General features: G+C 47.5%; 1 protein-coding gene across 1 annotated transcript in view; it reads right to left on the bottom strand.

Moving 5' to 3' along the window:
- Nucleotides 1-17,503, bottom strand: part of LOC309558417 (uncharacterized protein) — a gene marked incomplete at its 5' end in the record, with an annotated part of 112,158 nt that extends 94,655 nt beyond the window's left edge. Inside the window, one exon of the mRNA XM_082261491.1 lies at nt 17,408-17,503. Coding sequence (XP_082117617.1) covers nt 17,408-17,503 — 96 coding nt within the window. The remainder of the gene's footprint in view (nt 1-17,407) is intronic.
- Nucleotides 17,504-23,675: the final 6,172 nt, after the last annotated feature.

Raw genomic sequence — 23,675 nt, 5'->3', positions numbered from 1 at the left:
AGGCGGGTGCTCTACCAGCTACGCCACCGTCAAGCATGCTTAGGTTGAACACACTTTCCTTGCCTGTCTAACTAACTAACTCTTATCTCACCCTACACACAGTGGATGAGATAAAAGTTAGTAAGCGTGTGTTCAGCTTAAGCAGGCTTAACGGTGGCATAGATGGTAGAATACCAGGCTTGCAATGACATGGCTGTGAAGTTCAAATCCCCCGGCCAGCAGGTGATTTATTGAGGTCAGAGTCCATGATAATGCAGGAACTTGAAGTTCTCACGAAGAAGCCCATTTATTCATCGTTTGACAAATGAGCGAATAGCCAATGTTCAAGTCGAACTTACGTTCGACTAAAACTCAAAGCTCATCCCAAATAAAGACCTCCGGACCATGCTGTTGTAATGCAAAACTGAAAATTTACATGAACAATAGTGGAAGCAGAATATTTTTGTAATACCAACTATCAAACTAACCGACACAATGTGGCAAGAAATTCCCAATCCCTGTGCACATGGCACAAGTTGGTTAATGAGAAAAAATAAACTTGCCAGCAAACTCATGAACAATCATAATAAGTTTATGTTAACCCGGATGTCACGAATAAACACAGTCACCCTAATCTTAACACACTTATCTAAAGTGACAAGGCACACCCCCAGAAAGCATGAGATAGAAGGCCCTCTTCCAAGGCTTAGGGAATGAATATATTGTAAGTATTGATTGCCAATAACTTCAAGACAGCTGGCATTTACAGTTGTGCTCATAAGATTCAAACCCTGGCAGAATTTATGATTTCTTAGCCATTTTTCACAGAATATTAATAACAACACAAAAACTTTTCTTTCACTCATGGTTAATGTTTGGCTGAAGCCATTTATTATCAATCAACTGCGTTTACTCTTTTTAAATCATAATGACAACAGAAACTACTTAAATGACCCTGGTCAAAAGTTTACATACCCCAGTTCCTAATACTGTGCATTCCCCCTTTAATATCAATGACAGCTTGAAGTATTTTGTGGAATTTGTGGATGAGGCTCTATATCTTCTCAGATGGTAAAGCTGCCCATTCTTCCTGGCAGAAGCCTCCAGTTCCTGTAAATTCTTGGGCTATCTTGCATGAACTGCACATTTGAGATCTCCCCAGAGTGGCTCAATGATATTAAGGTCAGGAGACTGAGATTGCCACTCCAGAACCTTCACTTTATTCTGCTGTAGCCAATGACAGGTCGACTTGGCCTTGTGTTTAGGATCATTGACATGTTGGAATGTCCAAGTACGTCTAATGCGCAGCTTCCGGGCTGATGAATGGAAATTTTCCTCCAGTATTTTTTAATAACATACTGCATTCATCTTGCCATCAATTCTGACCAAATTTTCTGTGCCTTTGTAGCTCACACATCCCCAAAACATCAGCGATCCACCTCCGTGTTTCACAGTAGGAATGGTGGACCTTTCATTATAGGCCTTGTTGACTCCTCTCCAAATGTATTGTTTATGGTTGTGGCCAAAAAGCTCAATTTTGGTCTCATCACTCCAAGTGATTTTGTGGCAGAAGGTTTGAGGTTTGAGCTCTGTGCTGTTTGGCGTAGTATAGCGGGGACACTTTCTGGCATTTGCGTAGTAATGGCTTTCTTCTGGTGACTCGACCATGCAGCCCATCTTTCTTCAAGTGCCTCCTTATTGTGCATCTTGAAACAGTCACACCCCATGTTTTCAGAGAGTCCTGTATTTCCCCTGGAGTTATTTGTGGGTTTTTCTTTGCATCCCGAACAATTTTCCTGGCAGTTGTGGCTGAAATTTTAGTTGGTCTTCCTGACCGTGGTTTGCTTTCAACAGAACCCCTCATTTTCCACTTCTTGATTAGAGTTTGATCACTGCTGATTGTCATTCTTAATTCCTTGGATATCCTTTTTATATCCCTTTCCTGTTTTATACAGTTCAACTACCTTTTCCCGCAGACAGGGCCGGACTGGCCTATCGGGATACCGGGATATTTCCCGGTGGGCCGCCGGCCCTGGGGCCGCTTTAAAGATAGGGCCGCTTTAAGCAATTGGGGCCGGCCGCTTTAAGCAGTGGGGCGGGGACCGCGCGGCCGCGCCGCTGTGTTGATGGCCGCTGCAGCCCCGGTCCCCGCTGCGCTCCAGAGTGACTTGACGGTCCGATATACTTTTACGTCAGCCGCTGTGAGCGGCATGACGTCACATCCGGCGGGGGCGGGCGGCTGCGCGGAGGACGGATCGACTGACTCAAGACTGTCACGGCGCCAATGGATCCATCATCCCGGACCCTACCACACAGCGAAACGCGCCAACAGCAGCATGATGGCAAGTCAGTGAGGTGAGTCACACTGGAGTGAAGACAGAGAGACAGAGAATGAATGAGCGGCTGCGGAGCAGAGCCTGGGACAGGCAGCCAGAAAGAGTAAATTGACTGGAGGGGTACCTCGTCCTCTTGCATTTGGGGGGGGGGGAGGGGGGGAATCAGAGCCCCTACTACAATGCTAACCTCCCCCCTCCCCCAATACAATGCTGGCCTGACTTGCCCCCCCCCTCCCCCTTATACAATGCTTATCTGCCATCCCCCCTGGGGCCCCCTCCTAATACAATGCTGTCCCCCCCCCCTAAATTTAGGGGGAGGGGGGGGAAACAGCATTGTATTAGGGGGAGGGGGCTGGGGGTCATCATTTTATTAGAGGGAGGGGGGTTAGCATTGTATTAGGAGGAGGGGAACAGCATCGTATTAGGGCCCCTAATAATTCTGGCAACTCCTATACCATGTCCACACAGCCTCTGACAACTCCTGTACCATGTCCGCACAGCCCCTGACAACTCCTATACCATGTCCGCACAGCCCCTGACAACTCCTATACCATGTCCGCACAGCCCCTGACATCTCCTATACCATGTCCGCAAGCCCCTGACATCTCCTATACCATGTCCGCACAGCCTCTGACAACTCCTATACCATGTCCGCACAGCCCCTGACAACTCCTATACCATGTCCGCACAGCCTCTGACAACTCCTATACCATGTCCGCACAGCCCCTGACAACTCCTATACCATGTCCGCACAGCCTCTGACAACTCCTATACCATGTCCGCAAGCCCCTGACATCTCCTATACCATGTCCGCACAGCCTCTGACAACTCCTATACCATGTCCGCACAGCCCCTGACAACTCCTATACCATGTCCGCACAGCCTCTGACAACTCCTATACCATGTCCGCAAGCCCCTGACATCTCCTATACCATGTCCGCACAGCCCCTGACAACTCCTATACCATGTCCGCACAGCCTCTGACAACTCCTATACCATGTCCGCACAGCCTCTGACAACTCCTATACCATGTCCGCACAGCCCCTGACAACTCCTATACCATGTCCGCACAGCCTCTGACAACTCCTATACCATGTCCGCAAGCCCCTGACATCTCCTATACCATGTCCGCACAGCCCCTGACAACTCCTATACCATGTCCGCACAGCCCCTGACAACTCCTATACCATGTCCGCACAGCCTCTGACAACTCCTATACCATGTCCGCACAGCCTCTGACAACTCCTATACCATGTCCGCACAGCCTCTTACAACTCCTATACCATGTCCGCACAGCCCCTGACATCTCCTATACCATGTCCGCACAGCCTCTGACAACTCCTATACCATGTCCGCACAGCCCCTGACAACTCCTATACCATGTCCGCACAGCCTCTTACAACTCCTATACCATGTCCGCACAGCCTCTGACAACTCCTATACCATGTCCGCACAGCCCCTGACAACTCCTGTACCATGTCCGCACAGCCCCTGACATCTCCTATACCATGTCCGCACAGCCTCTGACAACTCCTATACCATGTCCGCAGCCCCTGACAACTCCTATACCATGTCCGCACAGCCCCTGACATCTCCTATACCATGTCCGCACAGCCTCTTACAACTCCTATACCATGTCCGCAGCCCCTGACAACTCCTGTACCATGTCCGCACAGCCCCTGACATCTCCAGTACCATGTCCGCACAGCCCCTGACATCTCCTGTACCATGTCCGCACAGCCCCTGACATCTCCTGTACCATGTCCGCACAGCCTCTGACATCTCCTGTACCATGTCCGCACAGCCCCTGACAACTCCTATACCATGTCCGCACAGCCCCTGACAACTCCTGTACCATGTCCGCACAGCCCCTGACATCTCCTATACCATGTCCGCACAGCCTCTGACAACTCCTATACCATGTCCGCAGCCCCTGACAACTCCTATACCATGTCCGCACAGCCCCTGACATCTCCTATACCATGTCCGCACAGCCTCTTACAACTCCTATACCATGTCCGCAGCCCCTGACATCTCCTATACCATGTCCGCACAGCCCCTGACATCTCCTATACCATGTCCGCACAGCCCCTGACATCTCCTATACCATGTCCGCAGCCCCTGACATCTCCTATACCATGTCCGCACAGCCCCTGACAACTCCTGTACCATGTCCGCACAGCCCCTGACAACTCCTATACCATGTCCGCACAGCCCCTGACAACTCCTATATCATGTCCGCACAGCCCCTGACAACTCCTGCACCATGTCCGCACAGCCTCTGACAACTCCTATACCATGTCCGCACAGCCCCTGACATCTCCTGTACCATGTCCGCAGCCCCTGACAACTCCTATACCATGTCCGCACAGCCTCTGACAACTCCTATATCATGTCCGCACAGCCTCTTACAACTCCTATATCATGTCCGCACAGCCCCTGACAACTCCTGTACCATGTCCGCACAGCCTCTGACAACTCCTATACCATGTCCGCACAGCCCCTGACATCTCCTGTACCATGTCCGCAGCCCCTGACAACTCCTATACCATGTCCGCACAGCCTCTGACAACTCCTATATCATGTCCGCACAGCCTCTTACAACTCCTATACCATGTCCGCACAGTCTCTGACATCTCCTATACCATGTCCGCACAGCCCCTGACATCTCCTGTACCATGTCCGCAGAGCCCCTGACATCTCCTGTACCATGTCCGCACAGCCCCTGACATCTCCTGTACCATGTCCGCACAGCCTCTGACATCTCCTGTACCATGTCCGCACAGCCCCTGACATCTCCTATACCATGTCCGCACAGCCCCTGACAACTCCTATACCATGTCCGCACAGCCCCTGACAACTCCTATACCATGTCCGCACAGCCTCTGACATCTCCTATACCATGTCCGCACAGCCTCTGACATCTCCTGTACCATGTCCGCAGAGCCCCTGACATCTCCTGTACCATGTCCGCACAGCCCCTGACATCTCCTGTACCATGTCCGCACAGCCCCTGACATCTCCTGTACCATGTCCGCACAGCCCCTGACATCTCCTGTACCATGTCCGCACAGCCCCTGACATCTCCTATACCATGTCCGCACAGCCCCTGACAACTCCTATACCATGTCCGCACAGCCCCTGACAACTCCTGTACCATGTCCGCACAGCCCCTGACATCTCCTATACCATGTCCGCACAGCCTCTGACAACTCCTATATAGTGATGTCGCGAACCTAAAATTCGCCGTTCGCGAACGGCGAACGCGAACATCGGCAAATGTTCGCGAACCGGGCGAACCGCCATAGACTTCAATAGGCAGGCGAATTTTAAAACACACAGGGACTCTTTCTGGCCACAATAGTGATGGAAAAGTTGTTTCAAGGGGACTAACACCTGGACTGTGGCATGCCGGAGAGGGATCACGCAAAAAAAAGTTCTTAAAAATTATAATTTTTTGATAGAGAGCCAATTATTGGAAAAATTAAAAAAAAATAAAAATAAAAAATTTCTTTGGATTTAGCATCTGGGGGGTCTAAAAGGTGTACCTGTCAAGTTTCAGCTCTGTAGCATGTCCAGAACCCCTAAAAAACAGCATTTTTCTTATATTTTCAGGAATACGGCTTCTCTGCGGCTGGCTTTTTTTCTTGCAGGCATTTATCGGGCATTTTTTTAGGCAGGCATGTCATTTTTTGTATTTAGTGTCTGGGGGGTCTAAAAAGTGTACCTGTCAAGTTTCAGCTCTGTAGCATGTCCAGAACCCCTAAAAAACAGCATTTTTCTTATATTTTCAGGAATATGGCTTCTCTGCGGCTGGCTTTTTTTCTTGCAGGCATTTATCGGGCATTTTTTTAGGCAGGCATGTCATTTTTTGTATTTAGTGTCTGGGGGGTCTAAAAAGTGTACCTGTCAAGTTTCAGCTCTGTAGTATGTCCAGAACCCCAAAAAAACAGCATTTTTCTTATAATTTTTAGTAGAAAACTAATGCAGTGTCTTTCCAGCTGTCTTTTTTTCTTTCTGGCAAGCTGAAATATGATATGCCAAGGCAAACATGCCTATCAGTTGAGCTATGACACAGACAACACTGCACACATGGGGAAATATGTAAAACAAAAAACAGGAAAAGGAAATTAGGTGACGGTCACAAAACATGATATTGTGATTGGCCAAATAAAAAGTCACCTCGCGATGAGGTCGCGCCAAAGTCGCGCTAAGTCGCGCCAAAGTCGCACTGGAAGCGACGCTACTTTAGTGGTAGCGGCAGTGTAAACCAGCACTAAAACATCCAGTGTGTGAATACGATCAGGTATGATGTTTTATCGGTCAAGTAGTGTAAGGGTTACGCCCGTCGCCCGCTTCACAGTGACAGACCAAACTCTGACAGACCAAACTCCCCGTTTAACAGTCAGTCAGTCCATTTGCACAACCGCAAACTCCCAATTTGCACAAGGTTGGATACCAAGCTAGCCATGTCCCGTTCCTTGTCCTCACTGACATCATTGAAGGTCTCTTCCTCCACCCAGCCACGTACAACACCAAGGGTCCCCGAAAGGTGAGAACAAGCCCCCTGGGACGCCTGCTGTGGCTGGTATTCCACCTCCTCAAAGCCAACATCCTCCTCTGACTTCTCTTCTTCAGACTCCTCTCTCTGCGTTGCCACAGGTCCAGCAATTGACAACGACAAGGCTGCTTCTGGTGGTGATGGGGACCACAACTCTTCCTCTTCATGCTCATCTACAGCCTGATCCAGTACTCTTCGCAGGGCACGCTCCAGAAAAAACGCATATGGGATGAGGTCGATGATGTTGCCTTGGGTTCGACTGACCACCAGGGTTGTCATCTCCGCAAAAGGACGCATGAGCCTACAGCCATTGTTCATGAGCATTCAGTAACGCGGCCAAAAAATACCCAGCTCCGCAGAAAGAATGAAAGAAAATGAATGTTTTTTCTATGAAAAATTATCCTGCGGATCGCTTTTGGTCTGTTCACAATGAAGCAACGACCTTATCATCTGGGGTGTGCCAACACAATCCTAGAGGTGATCGCTTCATTGTGATGCGCAAGCCCCTTCACCACGACAAGGTAACGATCACGAAGGGGAATTGACACATGTATGTGCCTTTTTTTTTGTTTTTTGTTTTTTTGCAGCCACAGTGTAGCACCAGAGGCCAGAAAAATTAGGCATGTACACATGCATGAAAAGCAGGTATTGTTGCAGCCGCTGCTGTAGCAGCGGCCTGAAAAATTGAGGTTTTAAGGCAGAAAGTGCACTAAAAAATTGCGGCTTGAACCGTAGTTGGTGGCGGAGACGTCACGTAAGTCATCCGGCATGCAGAGAATGATTATATACAGCAGCGTGTGGACCATTTTTAGGCCAAGGCATCTCAGTCATCACCAGGCCTTTTTTAGTCAAATGCATCCCCCACTGTCAGTCCCTTCGGGATCCATGCCTCATTCATCTTAATAAACGTGAGGTAATCAAGACTTTTTTGACCTAGGCGACTTCTCTTCTCAGTGACAATACCTCCTGCTGCGCTGAAGGTCCTTTCTGACAGCACACTTGAAGCGGGGCAGGCCAGAAGTTCAATAGCAAATTGGGATAGCTCAGGCCACAGGTCAAGCCTGAACACCCAGTAGTCAAGGGGTTCATCGCTCCTCAGAGTGTTGATATCTGCAGTTAAGGCAAGGTAGTCTGCTACCTGTCGGTCGAGTCGTTCTCTGAGGGTGGACCCCGAAGGGCTGTGGCGATGCATAGGACTAAAAAAGCTCCGCATGTCCTCCATCAACAAGACGTCTGTAAAGCGTCCTGTCCTTGCCGGCGTGGTTGTGGTGGTAGGAGGAGGATTACTTTCACCTCTTCCCCTGTTGGATTCCCGTTGTGCTGTGACATCACCCTTATATGCTGTGTAAAGCATACTTTTTAACTTATTTTGTAGCTGCTGCATCCTTTGCGACTGCCGGTAATTGGGTAACATATCACAGACTTTCTGCTTATACCGGGGGTCTAGTAGTGTGGCCACCCAGTACATGTCGTTCTCCTTCAGCCTTTTTATACGAGGGTCCCTCAACAGGCATGACAGCATGAAAGACCCCATTTGCACAAGGTTGGATGCCGAGCTACTCATGTCCAATTCCTCGTCCTCACTGATGTCACTGAAGGTGTGTTCTTCCCCCCAGCCATGTACAACACCACAGGTACCAGATAGGTGACAACGAGCACCCTGGGATGCCTGCTGTGGTTGGTGTTCCTCCTCCTCAAAGCCACATTCCTCCTCTGACTCCTCTTCCTCACACTCCTCTTCCAGTGTTGCCGCAGGTCCAGCAATCGATGGTAAGGCTGTTTCTGGTGGTGGTGATGGTGACCACAACTCTTCCTCTTCCTCTTCACGCTCATCTACGGCCTGATCCAGCACTCTTCGCAGGGCACGCTCCAGGAAAAAAACATATGGGATGATGTCGCTGATGGTGCCTTCGGTGCGACTGTCTAGCTTTGTCACCTCCTCAAAAGGACGCATGAGCCTACAGGCATTGCGCATGAGCATCCAGTAACGTGGCAAAAAAATACCCAGCTCCGCAGAGGCTGTCCTAGCACCCCGGTCATACAAATACTCGTTGACCGCTTTTTCTTGTTGGAGCAGGCGGTCGAACATTAGCAGTGTTGAATTCCAACGTGTCGGGCTGTCGCAAATCAAGCGCCTCACTGGCATGTTGTTTCGCCGCTGAATATCTGCAAAGTGCGCCATGGCCGTGTAGGAACGCCTGAAATGGCCACACACCTTCCTGGCCTGCTTGAGGACGTCCTGTAAGCCTGGGTACTTCTGCACAAAACGTTGCACAATCAGATTCAACACATGTGCCATGCACGGCACATGTGTCAACTTGCCCAAATTCAATGCCGCCAACAAATTGCTGCCGTTGTCACACACCACTTTGCCGATCTCCAGTTGGTGCGGGGTCAGCCACTGATCCACCTGTGCGTTCAGGGCGGACAGTAGTGCTGGTCCGGTGTGACTCTCTGCTTTCAGGCAAGTCAACCCCAAGACAGCGTGACACTGTCGTATCCGGCATGTGGAATAGCCCCTGGGGAGCTGGGGGGGTGCAGTTGGTGTGGAGCAAGACGCAACAGCAGAAGAGGACTCAGCCGAGGAGGTTAGCAAAGAGGATGGAGTAGGAGGAGTAGAGGAGGTGGCAGCAGGCCTGCCTGCAAGTCGTGGCGGTGTCACCAACTCCTCTGCAGCAGAGCCACGCATTCCATTGTGAAAAATAATTTCGGCCGGGTACCTTCCACTGCGGTGTCCCAATAGCGACAAATTTTTTGAAGGCCTCAGACTCCACCAGCTTGTATGGTAAAAGCTGGCGGGCTAAGAGTTCCGACAAGCCAGCTGTCAGACGCCGGGCAAGGGGGTGACTCTGTGAGATTGGCTTCTTACGCTCAAACATTTCCTTCACAGACACCTGACTGTGGGCAGGTGACGAGCAGGAACTGCTGAAGGTGAGAGGCGGAGGGGCGGGTTGTTGATAGGGGGCATGGAGGACAGCAGTGGTTGACGTGGCTGAAGATGCTGGACCAGGAGGAGGATGGTGGCTTTCAGTTTGTGTGCTGCTTTTACTCATGTGTTGATCCCATAGGCGTTTGTGATGTGAGATCATGTGCCTTCGCAAAGCAGTTGTACCTAGGTGGGTGTTGGACTTCCCACGACTCAGTTTCTTTTGGCACAGGTTACAAATGGCATCGCTGATATCAGAGGCAGACACACAAAAAAAATGCCACACTGCTGAGCTTTGCAAGGACGGCATTCTGGTGGTGGCAACAGCTTGCGTTGATTGGCGTGCTGTCTGGCTGACCCCGGGTGCCGAATCTACATGCTGTCTGACTGCGCCACTAGCTCCTTGCGATGACCTCCTCCCCCTGCTTCCAACTCGTCTCCTCCTCCTCTCTGTCTCCCCATCTGAACTTTCCCCCTCTTCTTCTGCTCTTCGAGCAGGCACCCAGGTGACATCCACAGACACATCGTCATCATCAGCCGCTTCACTTGACAACTCAGCAAAGGCAGCAGCAGCAGGTACAACATCATCATCATCATCATCACAATGTACGTCCATGTGTATAATGCTGCCTGACTGAGACATATCTCCGTTATCTACATCCTCTGGCACTAATAGTTGCGCATCACTTATTTCTTCCAACTGATGTGAAAATAACTCCTCTGATGGATCAAGTGAAGCGGCTGTGGTGCTAGTGTTGGTGGTGGTGCCGGCGGGCTGGCGAGTGGTAAATTGAGAGGTGCCCGAAGCTGAGCTGGAGGAGGATGGTGCATTAAGGTTCCGAGCGGAAGCTGTAGACGATTGGGTGTCCTGTGTAAGCCAGTCAACTATGGCCTCAGAATTTTTTGAGTTCAGGGTCTGTGGTGGCCTCTGAACACTGGGCATTATTCTAGGGCCTAAGGAAATCACAGCTCCACGACCACGACGGCCCTTGCGGGGTGGCCTGCCTCTGCCTGTCATTTTTATTAATGTGTTGTTACTGTTGTACTATGAGTGCAAGCTGCTGTGCCACCTTATATATCAGTGGTGGGTGGGCAGTGGCACAGTACACTCTCTGTGGACCTGACAGCAGTCACTGGCACCCAGGCAACTGCAATTTAAAAAAATATATATTTTTTTTTACTTTGCAAGCTGCTGTGCCACCTTATATATCAGTGGTGGGTGGGCAGTGGCACAGTACACTCTCTGTGGACCTGACAGCAGTCACTGGCACCCAGGCAACTGCAATTTAAAAAAATATATATTTTTTTTTTACTTTGCAAGCTGCTGTGCCACCTTATATATCAGTGGTGGGTGGGCAGTGGCACAGTACACTCTCTGTGGACCTGACAGCAGTCACTGGCACCCAGGCAACTGCAATTTAAAAAAAATATATATATTTTTTTACTTTGCAAGCTGCTGTGCCACCTTATATATCAGTGGTGGGTGGGCACACAGTGGCACTGCAGTGGGCACAGTACATATCTGTGGACCTGACAGTCACTGGCAGCCCAGGCAACTGCAATAATAAAAAATATTTTTTTTTTTCAATTTATTGCAACAAGATGCTGTGCCACCGTATATATATCAGTGGTGGGCAGTGCACTGCAGTGGGTACAGTGCACTCTGTGGACCTGACACAGCACTCACTGCAATTATGACAGAGGAAAAAAAAAATATTTTTTAAAATGCCAGGTACTGTGCCTGTGCCACCCGAAATGAGTGTGGTGTGCACACAGTACAGTCTGTGGTAGGTCTGTGGCCTCTCACACACAGCGGGCAGGCAACTGCAGTGTACAATAGATATATATATATATATATATATATATATATATATATATATAGGAAAAACTCTATTACCAGTTACCAGCCCTTAAAAGGGCTTTTGGGGACACTAGATAGATAGATATATATATATATATATATATATATATATATAAGAAGAAACAACTCAATTACCAGCCCTTAAAAGGGCTTTTGGGGACGCTAGAAATATATATATAAAAAATTACACAAATACCAGCCCTTAGAAGGGCTTTTTGGGGTGCTGTCCTTACAGCAGTAGTGGACCAAGAACACTTCAAGACCAGGAACACTGACTAACTGTCCCTAGCTTAACAGCAGCAGCAGCAGCAGCAGCAGCTCTCCCTGCTCTCACTGACACACTGCTTCAGAATGATCTAAGATGGATGCTGCCCTTGCTTATTTATAGGAGGTGGGAGGGTGTGGGAGGGAGGTACGCTGATTGGCTGGAAATGTGTCTGCTGACTGTGAGGTTCAGGGTCAAAGTTTGCCTCAATGATGTATTATGGGGGGCGGACCGAACATCGCATATGTTCGCCCGCAGCGGCGAACGCGAACATGCGAAGTTCGCCGGGAACTGTTCGCTGGCGAACAGTTCTATACATCTCTACTCCTATACCATGTCCGCAGCCCCTGACAACTCCTATACCATGTCCGCAGCCCCTGACAACTCCTATACCATGTCCGCAGCCCCTGACAACTCCTATACCATGTCCGCACAGCCCCTGACATCTCCTATACCATGTCCGCAGCCCCTGACAACTCCTATACCATGTCCGCAGCCCCTGACATCTCCTATACCATGTCCGCACAGCCCCTGACAACTCCTGTACCATGTCCGCACAGCCCCTTACAACTCCTATACCATGTCCGCACAGCCCCTGACAACTCCTATATCATGTCCGCACAGCCCCTGACATCTCCTGTACCATGTCCACACAGCCTCTGACATCTCCTGTACCATGTCCGCACAGCCTCTGACAACTCCTATACCATGTCCGCACAGCCTCTGACAACTCCTATATCATGTCCGCACAGCCCCTGACATCTCCTGTACCATGTCCACACAGCCTCTGACATCTCCTGTACCATGTCCGCACAGCCTCTGACAACTCCTATACCATGTCCGCACAGCCCCTGACAACTCCTGTACCATGTCCGCAGCCCCTGACAACTCCTATACCATGTCCGCACAGCCTCTGACAACTCCTATACCATGTCCGCACAGCCTCTTACAACTCCTATACCATGTCCGCACAGCCCCTGACAACTCCTATATCATGTCCGCACAGCCCCTGACATCTCCTGTACCATGTCCACACAGCCTCTGACATCTCCTGTACCATGTCCGCACAGCCTCTGACAACTCCTATACCATGTCCGCACAGCCTCTGACAACTCCTATATCATGTCCGCACAGCCCCTGACATCTCCTGTACCATGTCCGCAGCCCCTGACAACTCCTATACCATGTCCGCACAGCCCCTGACAACTCCTGTACCATGTCCGCAGCCCCTGACAACTCCTATACCATGTCCGCACAGCCTCTGACAACTCCTATACCATGTCCGCACAGCCTCTTACAACTCCTATACCATGTCCGCACAGCCCCTGACATCTCCTGTACCATGTCCGCAGCCCCTGACAACTCCTGTACCATGTCCGCACAGCCCCTGACAACTCCTGTACCATGTCCGCACAGCCCCTGACATCTCCTATACCATGTCCGCAGCCCCTGACAACTCCTGTACCATGTCCGCACAGCCCCTGACAACTCCTATACCATGTCCGCACTTTTACCACTTTTAACTAGAATTTGCTCTTTTATATATAAAGCCCTATATGCTTTCATATCTATCTTATCTATGTATAATACCCTCTTCAAATCTGCTTTAAAATGCATGGTTTTCCCTTTTATGAACAAGAAAATAAAGGCGTTATGCTATGGGGCTGGTATGAAATTTTTTCCAGGGCTGAATTTTATTCCCAGTCCGGCCCTGCCCGCAGATCCTTTGACAATTATTTTGCTTTCCCCATGACTCAGAATCCAGAAACGTCAGTGCAGCATTGGATGAAAGAGGCAAGGGTCTGTCAGGAGTCCAGAAACTCATTGACCATTTATACACACACTAATTGCAAGCAAACAGATCACAGGTGAGGATGGTTACCTTTAATAGCCATTCAAACCTTTTTGTGTCATTGTATGTGCATGTTATCAGGCCAAAATCACTGGGGTGTGTAAACTTTTGATCAGGGTCATTTGGGTAGTTTCCGTTGTCATTATGATTTTAAAAGAGTAAACACAGTTGATTGATAATAAATGGCTTCAGCCAAACACCAACCATGAGTGAAAGAAAAGTTATTGTGTTATCATTTATATTCTCGGAAAAATGGCCAAGAAATCATAAATTCTGCCACGGTGTGTAAACTTATGAGCACAAGTGTATGTGTTTATGTGTTGTGTGCATACCATATGCAGAATGACGTACATAACTGTGGATTTTTTTATGAATCCAGTTGTATGCTATGTTAGTATTTTTTTTGTGTTTGTAGTTTTAGCTGGTTTTGTTTGTTCTGTAGCTTTCTGTTAAAGGTCACCCGTCTGCACAGCAAGAACTATCAGTTTTGCTTCTCTTTGTACATTAAAAGGATTAAGACCGGGCCTATTTTTGACACTTGTTTTTTTTTTGCTAGAAAACTACCTAGAAAACCCAAACATTATATATATTTTTCAGCAGAGACCCTAGAGAATAAAATGGAGATCGTTGCAATATTTTTTTATCGCGGAATGGCGACAAACTTTGGTACTTAAAATCCCTATAGGTGACATTTTAAAAATTTCTAAGGTTACCAGCTTAGAGTTACAGAGGAGGTCTAGGGCTCAAATTATTGCTTCCACTCTAACGATCGCGGCGATACCTCACATGTGGGCGGGACTTCCGTATGCGTTCACTTCTGTGCGCGAGCTATTGGGGGCAGGGCGCTTTAATTTTTTAATTAGTTTTTTTTCCTATTTAGTTTATTTATTATTTTTTATTTTTACACAGTTTGATCATTTTTATTCCTATTACGGGGAATGTAAACATCCCTTGTAATAAAAATAAGCAGGACAGGACCTCTTTATTGTGAGATCTGGGGTCAAAAAGACCTCACACCTCACATCTACACTAAAAAATATAAAAAAATAAAAAATAATGTTGAAAAAAAAAAATCGGCCCTTTAAACAGGTTGCTAGGCAACGACGTTTGACGTCGCTCCGGTCCTCCAAGACCATAGAGTCGAGTGTGGGACATCTTGTTCTCACTCAACTTCCTGTCTCTGAGGAGCGGGGACCTGATAGTTTTCTCCACTGCCAACGGGTCCGGTAAGCGGGGAAAACGGCCAGGACGCAGCGGGAGGGGGGGGGGGGGCACCTATTCTGCCACACCTTAAGGGTGATCCTGTGGCAAATCCGCCACTGGGACCACCCTTATCTGAAAGCCAATCGCCTGCCATTTTCAAAAATACCGGGGTTTTGGCAGCTATCTGCTGTCATAAGCCCGGTATTTAGAGTCAAAGGACCGACGTAAATCAACGTAAGTGGTTAAGAGCAAGAAACTCTAATTGCCCACAATGATAGGGAAAGGTGGGTTACTTATTAGGACAAGGATAGAGGATAATGGCCCATGTAAACCATTGAAAATCATTTTGGGTTGTGTTAAAGGATTGGTGATAAAGCTTCAGGAGACACCTTTTTCCCATGAGAACTCTTGCAGGAGTGAATTTTCTTTCCTAGGGGGAGATTTCTCCTCACTTCCTGTTGTCTCTCTCCGTTTGTAAGTAGGAGTCACTTGTAAGTCGGATGTTTGTAACCTGTATTAAATGTGTCACTTTTTATCCTTTAACTTCTTCTGGACCGCCCGCCGCAGATATACTGTGGCAGGCAGCCCCTCCTGCGCGAACCGACGTAGCCCTAGGTCGGTCGCGCGCCAGCTAACCGTCCTTCTCTCTTAGTAGGGAATGATCATGGGTTGCCTGCAGCAATCTGAGCCACTGGCCCCGTGCATCGGACTCCCCGCTGCTGAGTGGCGTGCTCCTGCCCCCACTCGGCAGCGGGGAGTCCGATGCATGGGGCCAGTGGCTCCGATTGCCGCCGGCAACCCGTGATCACTCCCCGCTGAGAGAGAAGGACGGTCAGCTGTTGTAAACACATCTGGCCGTTCTTCTCCCTGGAATGATCACAGAGTGCCTGTGATCCTTCTATATAGGATCACAGGTCTCTATGATCATTTCACAAGCCACGCCCCCCCCGCAGTTAGAAACACGCCCCTAGGCTTACATTTAACCCCTTGATCACCCCTTGATCACCCACTTTGTTAACCCCTTCCCTGCCAGTGTCATTATTACAGTAACAGTGCATATTTTTAGCACTGATTACTGTAGTAATGTCACTGGTCCCCCAAAAGTGTCAAATATGTCAGTTAGGGGTCCGGTCTGTCTGCCGCAATGTCGCAGTCCCGCTAAAAACTACAGATCGCCGCCATTACTAGTAAGAAAAGAAAAACAATAAAAATGACATAAATCTTTCCTGTAGTTAGTAGACGCAATACATTTTGCGCAAACCACTCAAAATACGCTTATTGCGATTTTTTTTTACCAAAAATATGTAGCAGAAAACAAATTAGCCTAAAATTATTTTTTTTTTGGGAATGTTATATAGCAGGGAGACCCAGACATCCTACCTGCACGGCTGCCGAAGAGAAGACCCCATCAAAGTCGCATTCGGCTCTGATCGGATCTCCAGGTAAAAAACCTGGAAGTGATGTCATGACATCACTTCCGGGTACTCGGCGCCAAATTAAAAAAAATGTGAGCATTCAAAACAGCCAAACTTGGTGTTTTAAATGCTTTTAAGTGCAGAGGAGGGGTTTGGGGTCCCTTCACCAAAGTACCTGTGAAAAATAAAAAAACATTTTTTTTAAATGTCCGAAATATCGGCCAATATCGGCCAATACCGATATCCGATGACACCGTATCGGTGTCGGCAATAAAAAAACAATATCGGTCGATCACTAATATATATATATATATATATATATATATATATATATATGTATATTGTGGGAGATTAGCTCACAGGGATCACCTTTTCCAGGAAAATAAGGTCAGCATGCAGGTAATTTCTTAAAAGTCTGGTGGGTTGCCAGCTTTATTCAGCAGAGGTTTGCACATATGAAAAAAATAACAAAACAGTAAAATAAATCCTTGCCGTCCGGGGCTAAACTATACAGGAATTTTCCTCACTATACAGTGTGGGGCTTGTCCCCATCACCCACAAAAACACATGGGAAAGGAAACCTTTTAAAGTCCAAAAAGAGCTCCTCTCTCAGATTCCCTTCTGAGTCTCAGGCCAGAGCATTTCTGTGCTCTCTTCCTGTTAATTTAAAGTCCACCTGAGCATGGACTCAGGTAACCCACGATCTCTGGACCGGAACCTAGCCTGTCACAGAGGCTGGAAAAACCCGGGCCGGATTTCGGTTCAGTCTCTCAATATAGAACGTATGCGAGGTGAAATAGAGCGCTTTTCTACTACCTCACCTCGAAAACCATCACATATCCTCCCCCTTTGCTCAAAGCCCAATTAATAGCAAGACACTCCTTCTCGACAATAGCATAGTTTTTTTCATGTTTGTTCAGTTTTCGGCTCAGGTATACAACGAGGTGCTCCTCATCACCTCTGTTCTGGGATAGTACAGCACCTAGGCCCACCTCAGAGGCGTCTGTACCACAAACTCCTTTGTGAAATCCGGGGTCACCAGCACCGGTAGTACACAAAGGGCCTGCTTTAACTTCTGAAATGCCTCAGGATTCCATTTGAGCATGACCGACCCTCTACCCTTTGTTAGGTCCGTCAAAGGGGCGGCAATGATCGCAAAGTTAGGTATAAACTGCCGGTAATATCCCGTAATGCCTAGGAAGGCCCAAACTTGTTTCTTGTTTACCGGTTGGGGCCACTTTTGAATTGCCTCAATCTTATTGGTCTGAGGCATGACCAATCCCTGACCAATAACATACCCAAGGTATTTGGCCTCCTCCAGGCCTATGGCACACTTTTTTGGGTTGGCTGTGAGACCTGGTTCCCTAAGGGAATCTACCACTGCTTGTACTTGAGGCAGGTGCAAGTCCCAATCTGGGCTGTGGATGACCACGTTGTCCAAATAAGCAGCTGCGTACGAGCGATGTGGTCTCAAAGTTTTGAGCATCATTCTCTGGAAGGATGCAGGGGCCCCATGCAGACCGAAAGACATCCGCTTGTATTGAAACGAGCCCTCAGGAGTGGAAAAGGCAGTCTTCTCCTTGGGTGATTCAGTTAGGGGTATTTGCCAATAGCCTTTCATTAGATCTAGGGTTGTTATGTAGCGGGCCTGTCCCAATCTGTCCACGAGTTTGTCGACCTGAGGCATCGGGTATGCATCGAACTTGGATACACTGTTGAGTTTCCTAAAATCGTTACAAAACCTGGGGGGCGTGGCTTGGCGCGCAGACAGCATGGACGCTTAGAGAAAGAGCTCCGGGGGAACACTCGCTTTACGGCCGCATTTAAGCTACTGTGGACCCACAATGGGAAGACCCTCTAAGCCCTCAAACAGCACCAAGACCCAGCGCACCTCAGGCTCTTCATCGCAGCGCAGCATACCGGCTATATTCCATGCAAAACAGAATCGTCGGAACACTGTGTCTGCAGGCAAGATGGCGACGGCGCGCCACGAGGAGGACTCGGGAGACGAATCACTTGCACCCTCGGATGAGTTGGTAAGAGACACTGACCGCTCTGAGACACCACTCACGCTGACCGAGATGACTCACATAGCTGCAGATCTAAAGAGATCCTTTACAAGTGCTATTACTGACTTGAGATCGGATCTGCTGACCTTATCCGAGCAAATGGCGACCCACAAGAAGGCAGGGGCTAACAGAGACAAGGCCATATCAAGGCTGGAACAGGTCACTGAATCTCATTCCACCCACCTTATTGCCTTAAATAGACACTTGGAGGACCTGGATAACCGAGGTCGAAGGCACAACATTAGAGTGAGGGGGCTGCCTGAAAATATAAATGCGGAACAAATCAGGCCTGCTATACAATCCATTTTTAATAATCTCCTTGAACGGCCAGAGGACTCAGCCATTGAGCTGGATAGAGCGCATAGAGCCCTTAAGCCCAGGTCAGCAGAAAATGCTCCTCCAAGGGATGTTGTCTGCTGTGTCACCAGCTTTACTTTAAAAGAGGAGATCCTCAGGAAGGCAAGACAAAATGAACTAATCACATTCAACGAAGAGACTATACTCCTGTACCAGGATCTGTCACCTATAACACTGAACAACAGGAGAGCGCTTAAACCTCTCCTGACTGCTTTAAGGGAAAAAGACATAATATACCGCTGGCGTTTCCCATTTGCCTTACAGGCCACTTACAAAGGCAGACAATATACACTAAAGATGCCTGCTGAGCTGACAGATTTCTGTAACAACCTGCAGATACCGGTGGTAGAAGTACCGGAATGGTATGCAGAATTTAAACTACCCGCACCGGCTTTAAGGAGTGCACAGTCACCTGAGAAATCAGCCGCCCCTAACTCAGCCCGCAAGAAAGACAGACAAAACAGACAACGCGGCAATAACTCCGGTTTTTCTTCCCCCAAATCAAAGCAGTCCAGATTCAGGGAGGACCCGGATGATCTTTGATTTCTATGTAAAACCTTTACCTCAGGCTGACGTTCTGGATATTTCCACTATGTCACCTTTCTTTGTAGATCTCCTCAGACGCCTCTGAGAAGCTTACTGTGACCATTTACCAAGATGACACGTGTATTCCAAAGAGGCACTAAACTCGGTACAATACAGACAGACAAGATGATCTCTATGCCCCTTCTGGAAGAAACTTTTGGGTAAACCGACATGGAATAGACTACTTTCCCTGCTGAAAGACTGGAACTCATTTACCATCAAAAGAGCTCATATTGCTGACTGAGCCATGAACCAGCAATCACAGGTTTGCAAGTCTATCCCCAAAGGAGAAATGACTCACATAGGATCGTTTTACCCATTGATTATATGCACCCTCTCATAGTTGTCCCACGACGTTAAGACGGAACTTTACTGTCTTTTTGGACCTGCTTTATATGAGAGGGATGTCTAACACAATGAGTAACAGACTGTATAATGATCCTGCTCTGCATACTAGGTATTTGACGGTTACCCACATATATGCCTTCAAAGGAAAAGGGACTCTCATAGAAGAATACTACCCATTGACCAGGTGCATCCCCTCATAGTTGTCCTATACTGTTGGGATGGAACTTACTGTCCTCCTGGACCCCTTTTTTTTTTTTTTTTTTTTTTTTTTTTTATATGAGGAGAATGGCCAGTCAAGGGAGTAACAGATCCCATAATGTGCTTGTTCTGTCTGTTATATTTCTAAATGTTACTATATTTTTCCCACAATGTTCACTTTAATATCTGTAGGCACAAACGAATCCGTACTTGTTAATGGTTTATATGTCTTCTCCACATGCACAACGGAATGCTAAGTGCCTTTATATTTCAATGTTTTGCGGCCGTGGGCGGGATGTTGTCCCGGGTTTAATGTGGATATATCTAGTGTAAGTTAATCAGTTTATATCAAGAGGTCTTTGGGTGTGTACGGTAGCCCATTTAGGGTGCGGTGTACACCTGAGACCACACACAAACTAGAAAATATATCTACCCTGCTACTGACACCTCCCACCAACCCCCTCACCCTAGTGGTTTAAACTGTTTAACCATTGACACAAGTTGTCAAAGGTTGTGTTAATCTATTTCCTTGACTTTTTAAGTCAAAACCCTTACAACCTAACTCCCTTTACCTCCCCCCCACCCTCTAAAGTTCCCACACCCAACGACCCTCCATTCCCCTCTTCTCTTCCTTTTTTTTCACCCATTTCTATCCCATTCCATCTCTTTCTTTCATCACCGCTTCCTTCCCCCTCCCACACAACCTCATCTACCTGTTCTCACTTCTTCTAACACCATGGCTTACTCCACATCTCTGGGCAGTGAACCTTTACTAGTCTCACATAATATCAGAGGTATGAACACTCCAGAGAAGAGGTCGCAAGTCCTCACTGAGCTTAAGAAGATCCGACCTAAAATAGTGTTTCTACAAGAAACGCACTTTAAATCGCACTACATTCCTACCTTAAAAAACAGCTATTTTGTCAAATCTTTTCATGCCACGAATCCCTTAGCCAAGACCAAAGGGGTCTCGATCCTAATAAGCAAAGATGCAAATTTTTCGGTAACAGAACAAATGGCAGACCCAGAAGGTCGTTTCTTATTTCTGAAGGGCACTTGGGCAGGCAAGCCGGTAACGCTTGCAAATGTATATTTTCCTAACAAATCTCATATTTCCTTTTGTAATAGGTTAATGGACGAGCTGAAGGGTTTTGCCTCGGGTTGTGTGATACTGGGCGGGGATTTTAATGTCCCGTTGAATCCCCTCCAGGACACCTCGAATGGCAAAACAGCAATTGCTTATGGAGTTCTCAAAAGAATCAAGCAGGCATTAAGATCACTTCTGCTGGTGGACATTTGGAGATTACTACATCCCTCAGGTAGAGACTTTACTTGTTTTTCCCCCCCACATAACAAATACTCACGTATCGATTATATTTTTGTTACACAGAAAGACCTCCCTGCTGCGACAGAAGCCCATATAGGTATTCAATCTCTTTCAGACCACGCACCCATTTCATTGCACATGAATCTAGAGGAGAGGCAGGAGAAGGTCTTTAATTGGAGGCTTAATCCAGCACTACTCTTAGATTCAGAGATCTTTTCAGATATCTCAAACACAATTAAAATGTTCTTTGAGACAAACCCACCAGAATTAACCTCACACATTTTAAACTGGGAAGAGCACAAATGCGTAGTAAGGGGAGCACTGATAAAATGGGGAGCCAGGAAAAAAAGAGAAAAACTGAAAAAAATTGCAGAACTGTCCTCCACCATAAACGATCTGGAAAACGCACATAAACAATCACTCGCTTCAATAAATATGGTGAAATTGAATGACGCAAGGAGGGAACTTCGTGACCTTCTTGACGCAGACTACAAACGGGCCCTTTTCTTCAGGAAAAGAGTATACTACGAAAAGGGAGATAAAAGCGGCAAATTACTTGCTAAAGCGTTGAAAGAGGCTAAAATGGTGGAGAACATCTTTGGCATTAAAAACAAGAAAGATGAAGTAGTACATGACACCAAATCCATCGCGGACGTGTTTCAAGAATATTACACTAAGTTATATAATCTACCGGCTCAACACAAACCCTCCCATATATCTCACGATAAGACAAACGCCATTAAAGACTTCCTTTCAAATAGTAAGATGCCCCACCTCTCCGCTTCCGAAACCCAATTACTTGAAAGACCCATAGAATCTCAAGAACTATTAGCGGCTATTAAAAGTCTAAAAGCAGGGAAGAGCCCAGGTCCGGACGGACTGACGTCTCAATACTTAAAATCTTTTAAAGAACTACTAATGGTCCCTCTATGCGACACTTTCAACTCTCTTTCCAAAAGTCAGGACATCCCTCCCTCCTTCCTCGAGGCCCACATAGCTGTAATCCCCAAGAAGGACAAAGATACATCAGACTGCTCTAACTATAGGCCAATATCGTTGCTAAACAACGATATTAAATTGTTTGCAAAAATTCTGGCCAATAGGCTACGTCCCTTACTTACGAAATTAATAGGCCCAGAACAGGTGGGCTTCATGCCGGGCAGAGAGGCGAGGGATAATATATCCAAGGCGCTCAATCTAATATATAGTGCTAAGCGGGGCCGTGTCGAAGGCCTTCTCCTCTCGACGGATGCGGAGAAGGCCTTTGACCGGGTTTCATGGGACTACATGTTCTCGGTATGCTCACATGTTGGACTAGGCCCGACGATGCTCAGCAGAATTTCCTCCTTATATCATCACCCCACCGCCAAGATCAAAATAAATGGATCTCTATCAAAAGATATTCACATCAAAAATGGCACAAGACAGGGATGCCCCCTATCCCCACTCCTTTTCATCCTATCACTAGAACCCCTGATCAGAACAGTTAACCTTAATAATTCCATCCGAGGTTTCCATCTAAACGACAGAGAATACAAGGTTGCTGCATACGCAGACGACCTCCTGTTTTTTCTGACCAGCCCCCATATATCTATTCCAAATTTGTTACTAGACTTTAAAACATTTACGTTCCTTTCCAACTTCAAGATAAATCATACCAAATCCGAAGCCATGAATATATCCCTGCCAACTAGAGTCAAAAATAGAGCACAGAAAAATAGATCGTTCCGATGGGTACAAGATTCCCTCAAATATCTGGGCATCTGGCTGACCCCTCAATGGAATGACCTATACAAACAAAACTACATTCCACTACTAAACAAGATTGACTCAGATCTCAAAAGATGGAACACGAACAATTTCTCTTGGTTTGGAAGGGCGGCCATTATAAAAATGGTAATCCTACCAAGGCTTTTATACTGCATGAGCGCCCTCCCAATCAAACTTCCTCTCCTTTTCTTCAAAAAATTGCAACAACTCCAGAGATCCTTCGTGTGGGCAGGCAAAAAACCTAGGATTAAATTCCAACTTATTACCCGCTCAAAGAACTTCGGTGGCATGGGCCTACCGGACTTCAGGAGATACTACTATGCTATCATAATTGGTAGGGTAATAGACTGGAACTGTCACGCCAATGACAAGGACTGGGTCAACCTGGAACAATCACATACAGATACGCCACTTGGCCTCGCTCCTTGGATTGCCAATTCCTCCTATCCAAGTAAACTAACGGAATACCCACTTATATCTAACACCTTGGAAATCTTTCACAAACTGGCGGTACACTTTGACCTTGCCAGTATCCCGGGTCCCCTGACCCCGATCTTTAATAATCCAGACTTTCCGCCCGGTTTGTTCTCTCACTTGACACTTAAAACGACAAACAACAAACC

Source organism: Pelophylax lessonae, assembly GCF_965119305.1.
Source record: "Pelophylax lessonae genome assembly, chromosome: 6".
Lineage (NCBI taxonomy): Eukaryota > Metazoa > Chordata > Amphibia > Anura > Ranidae > Pelophylax > Pelophylax lessonae.
This window is presented reverse-complemented; position numbering and strand designations above follow the sequence as displayed.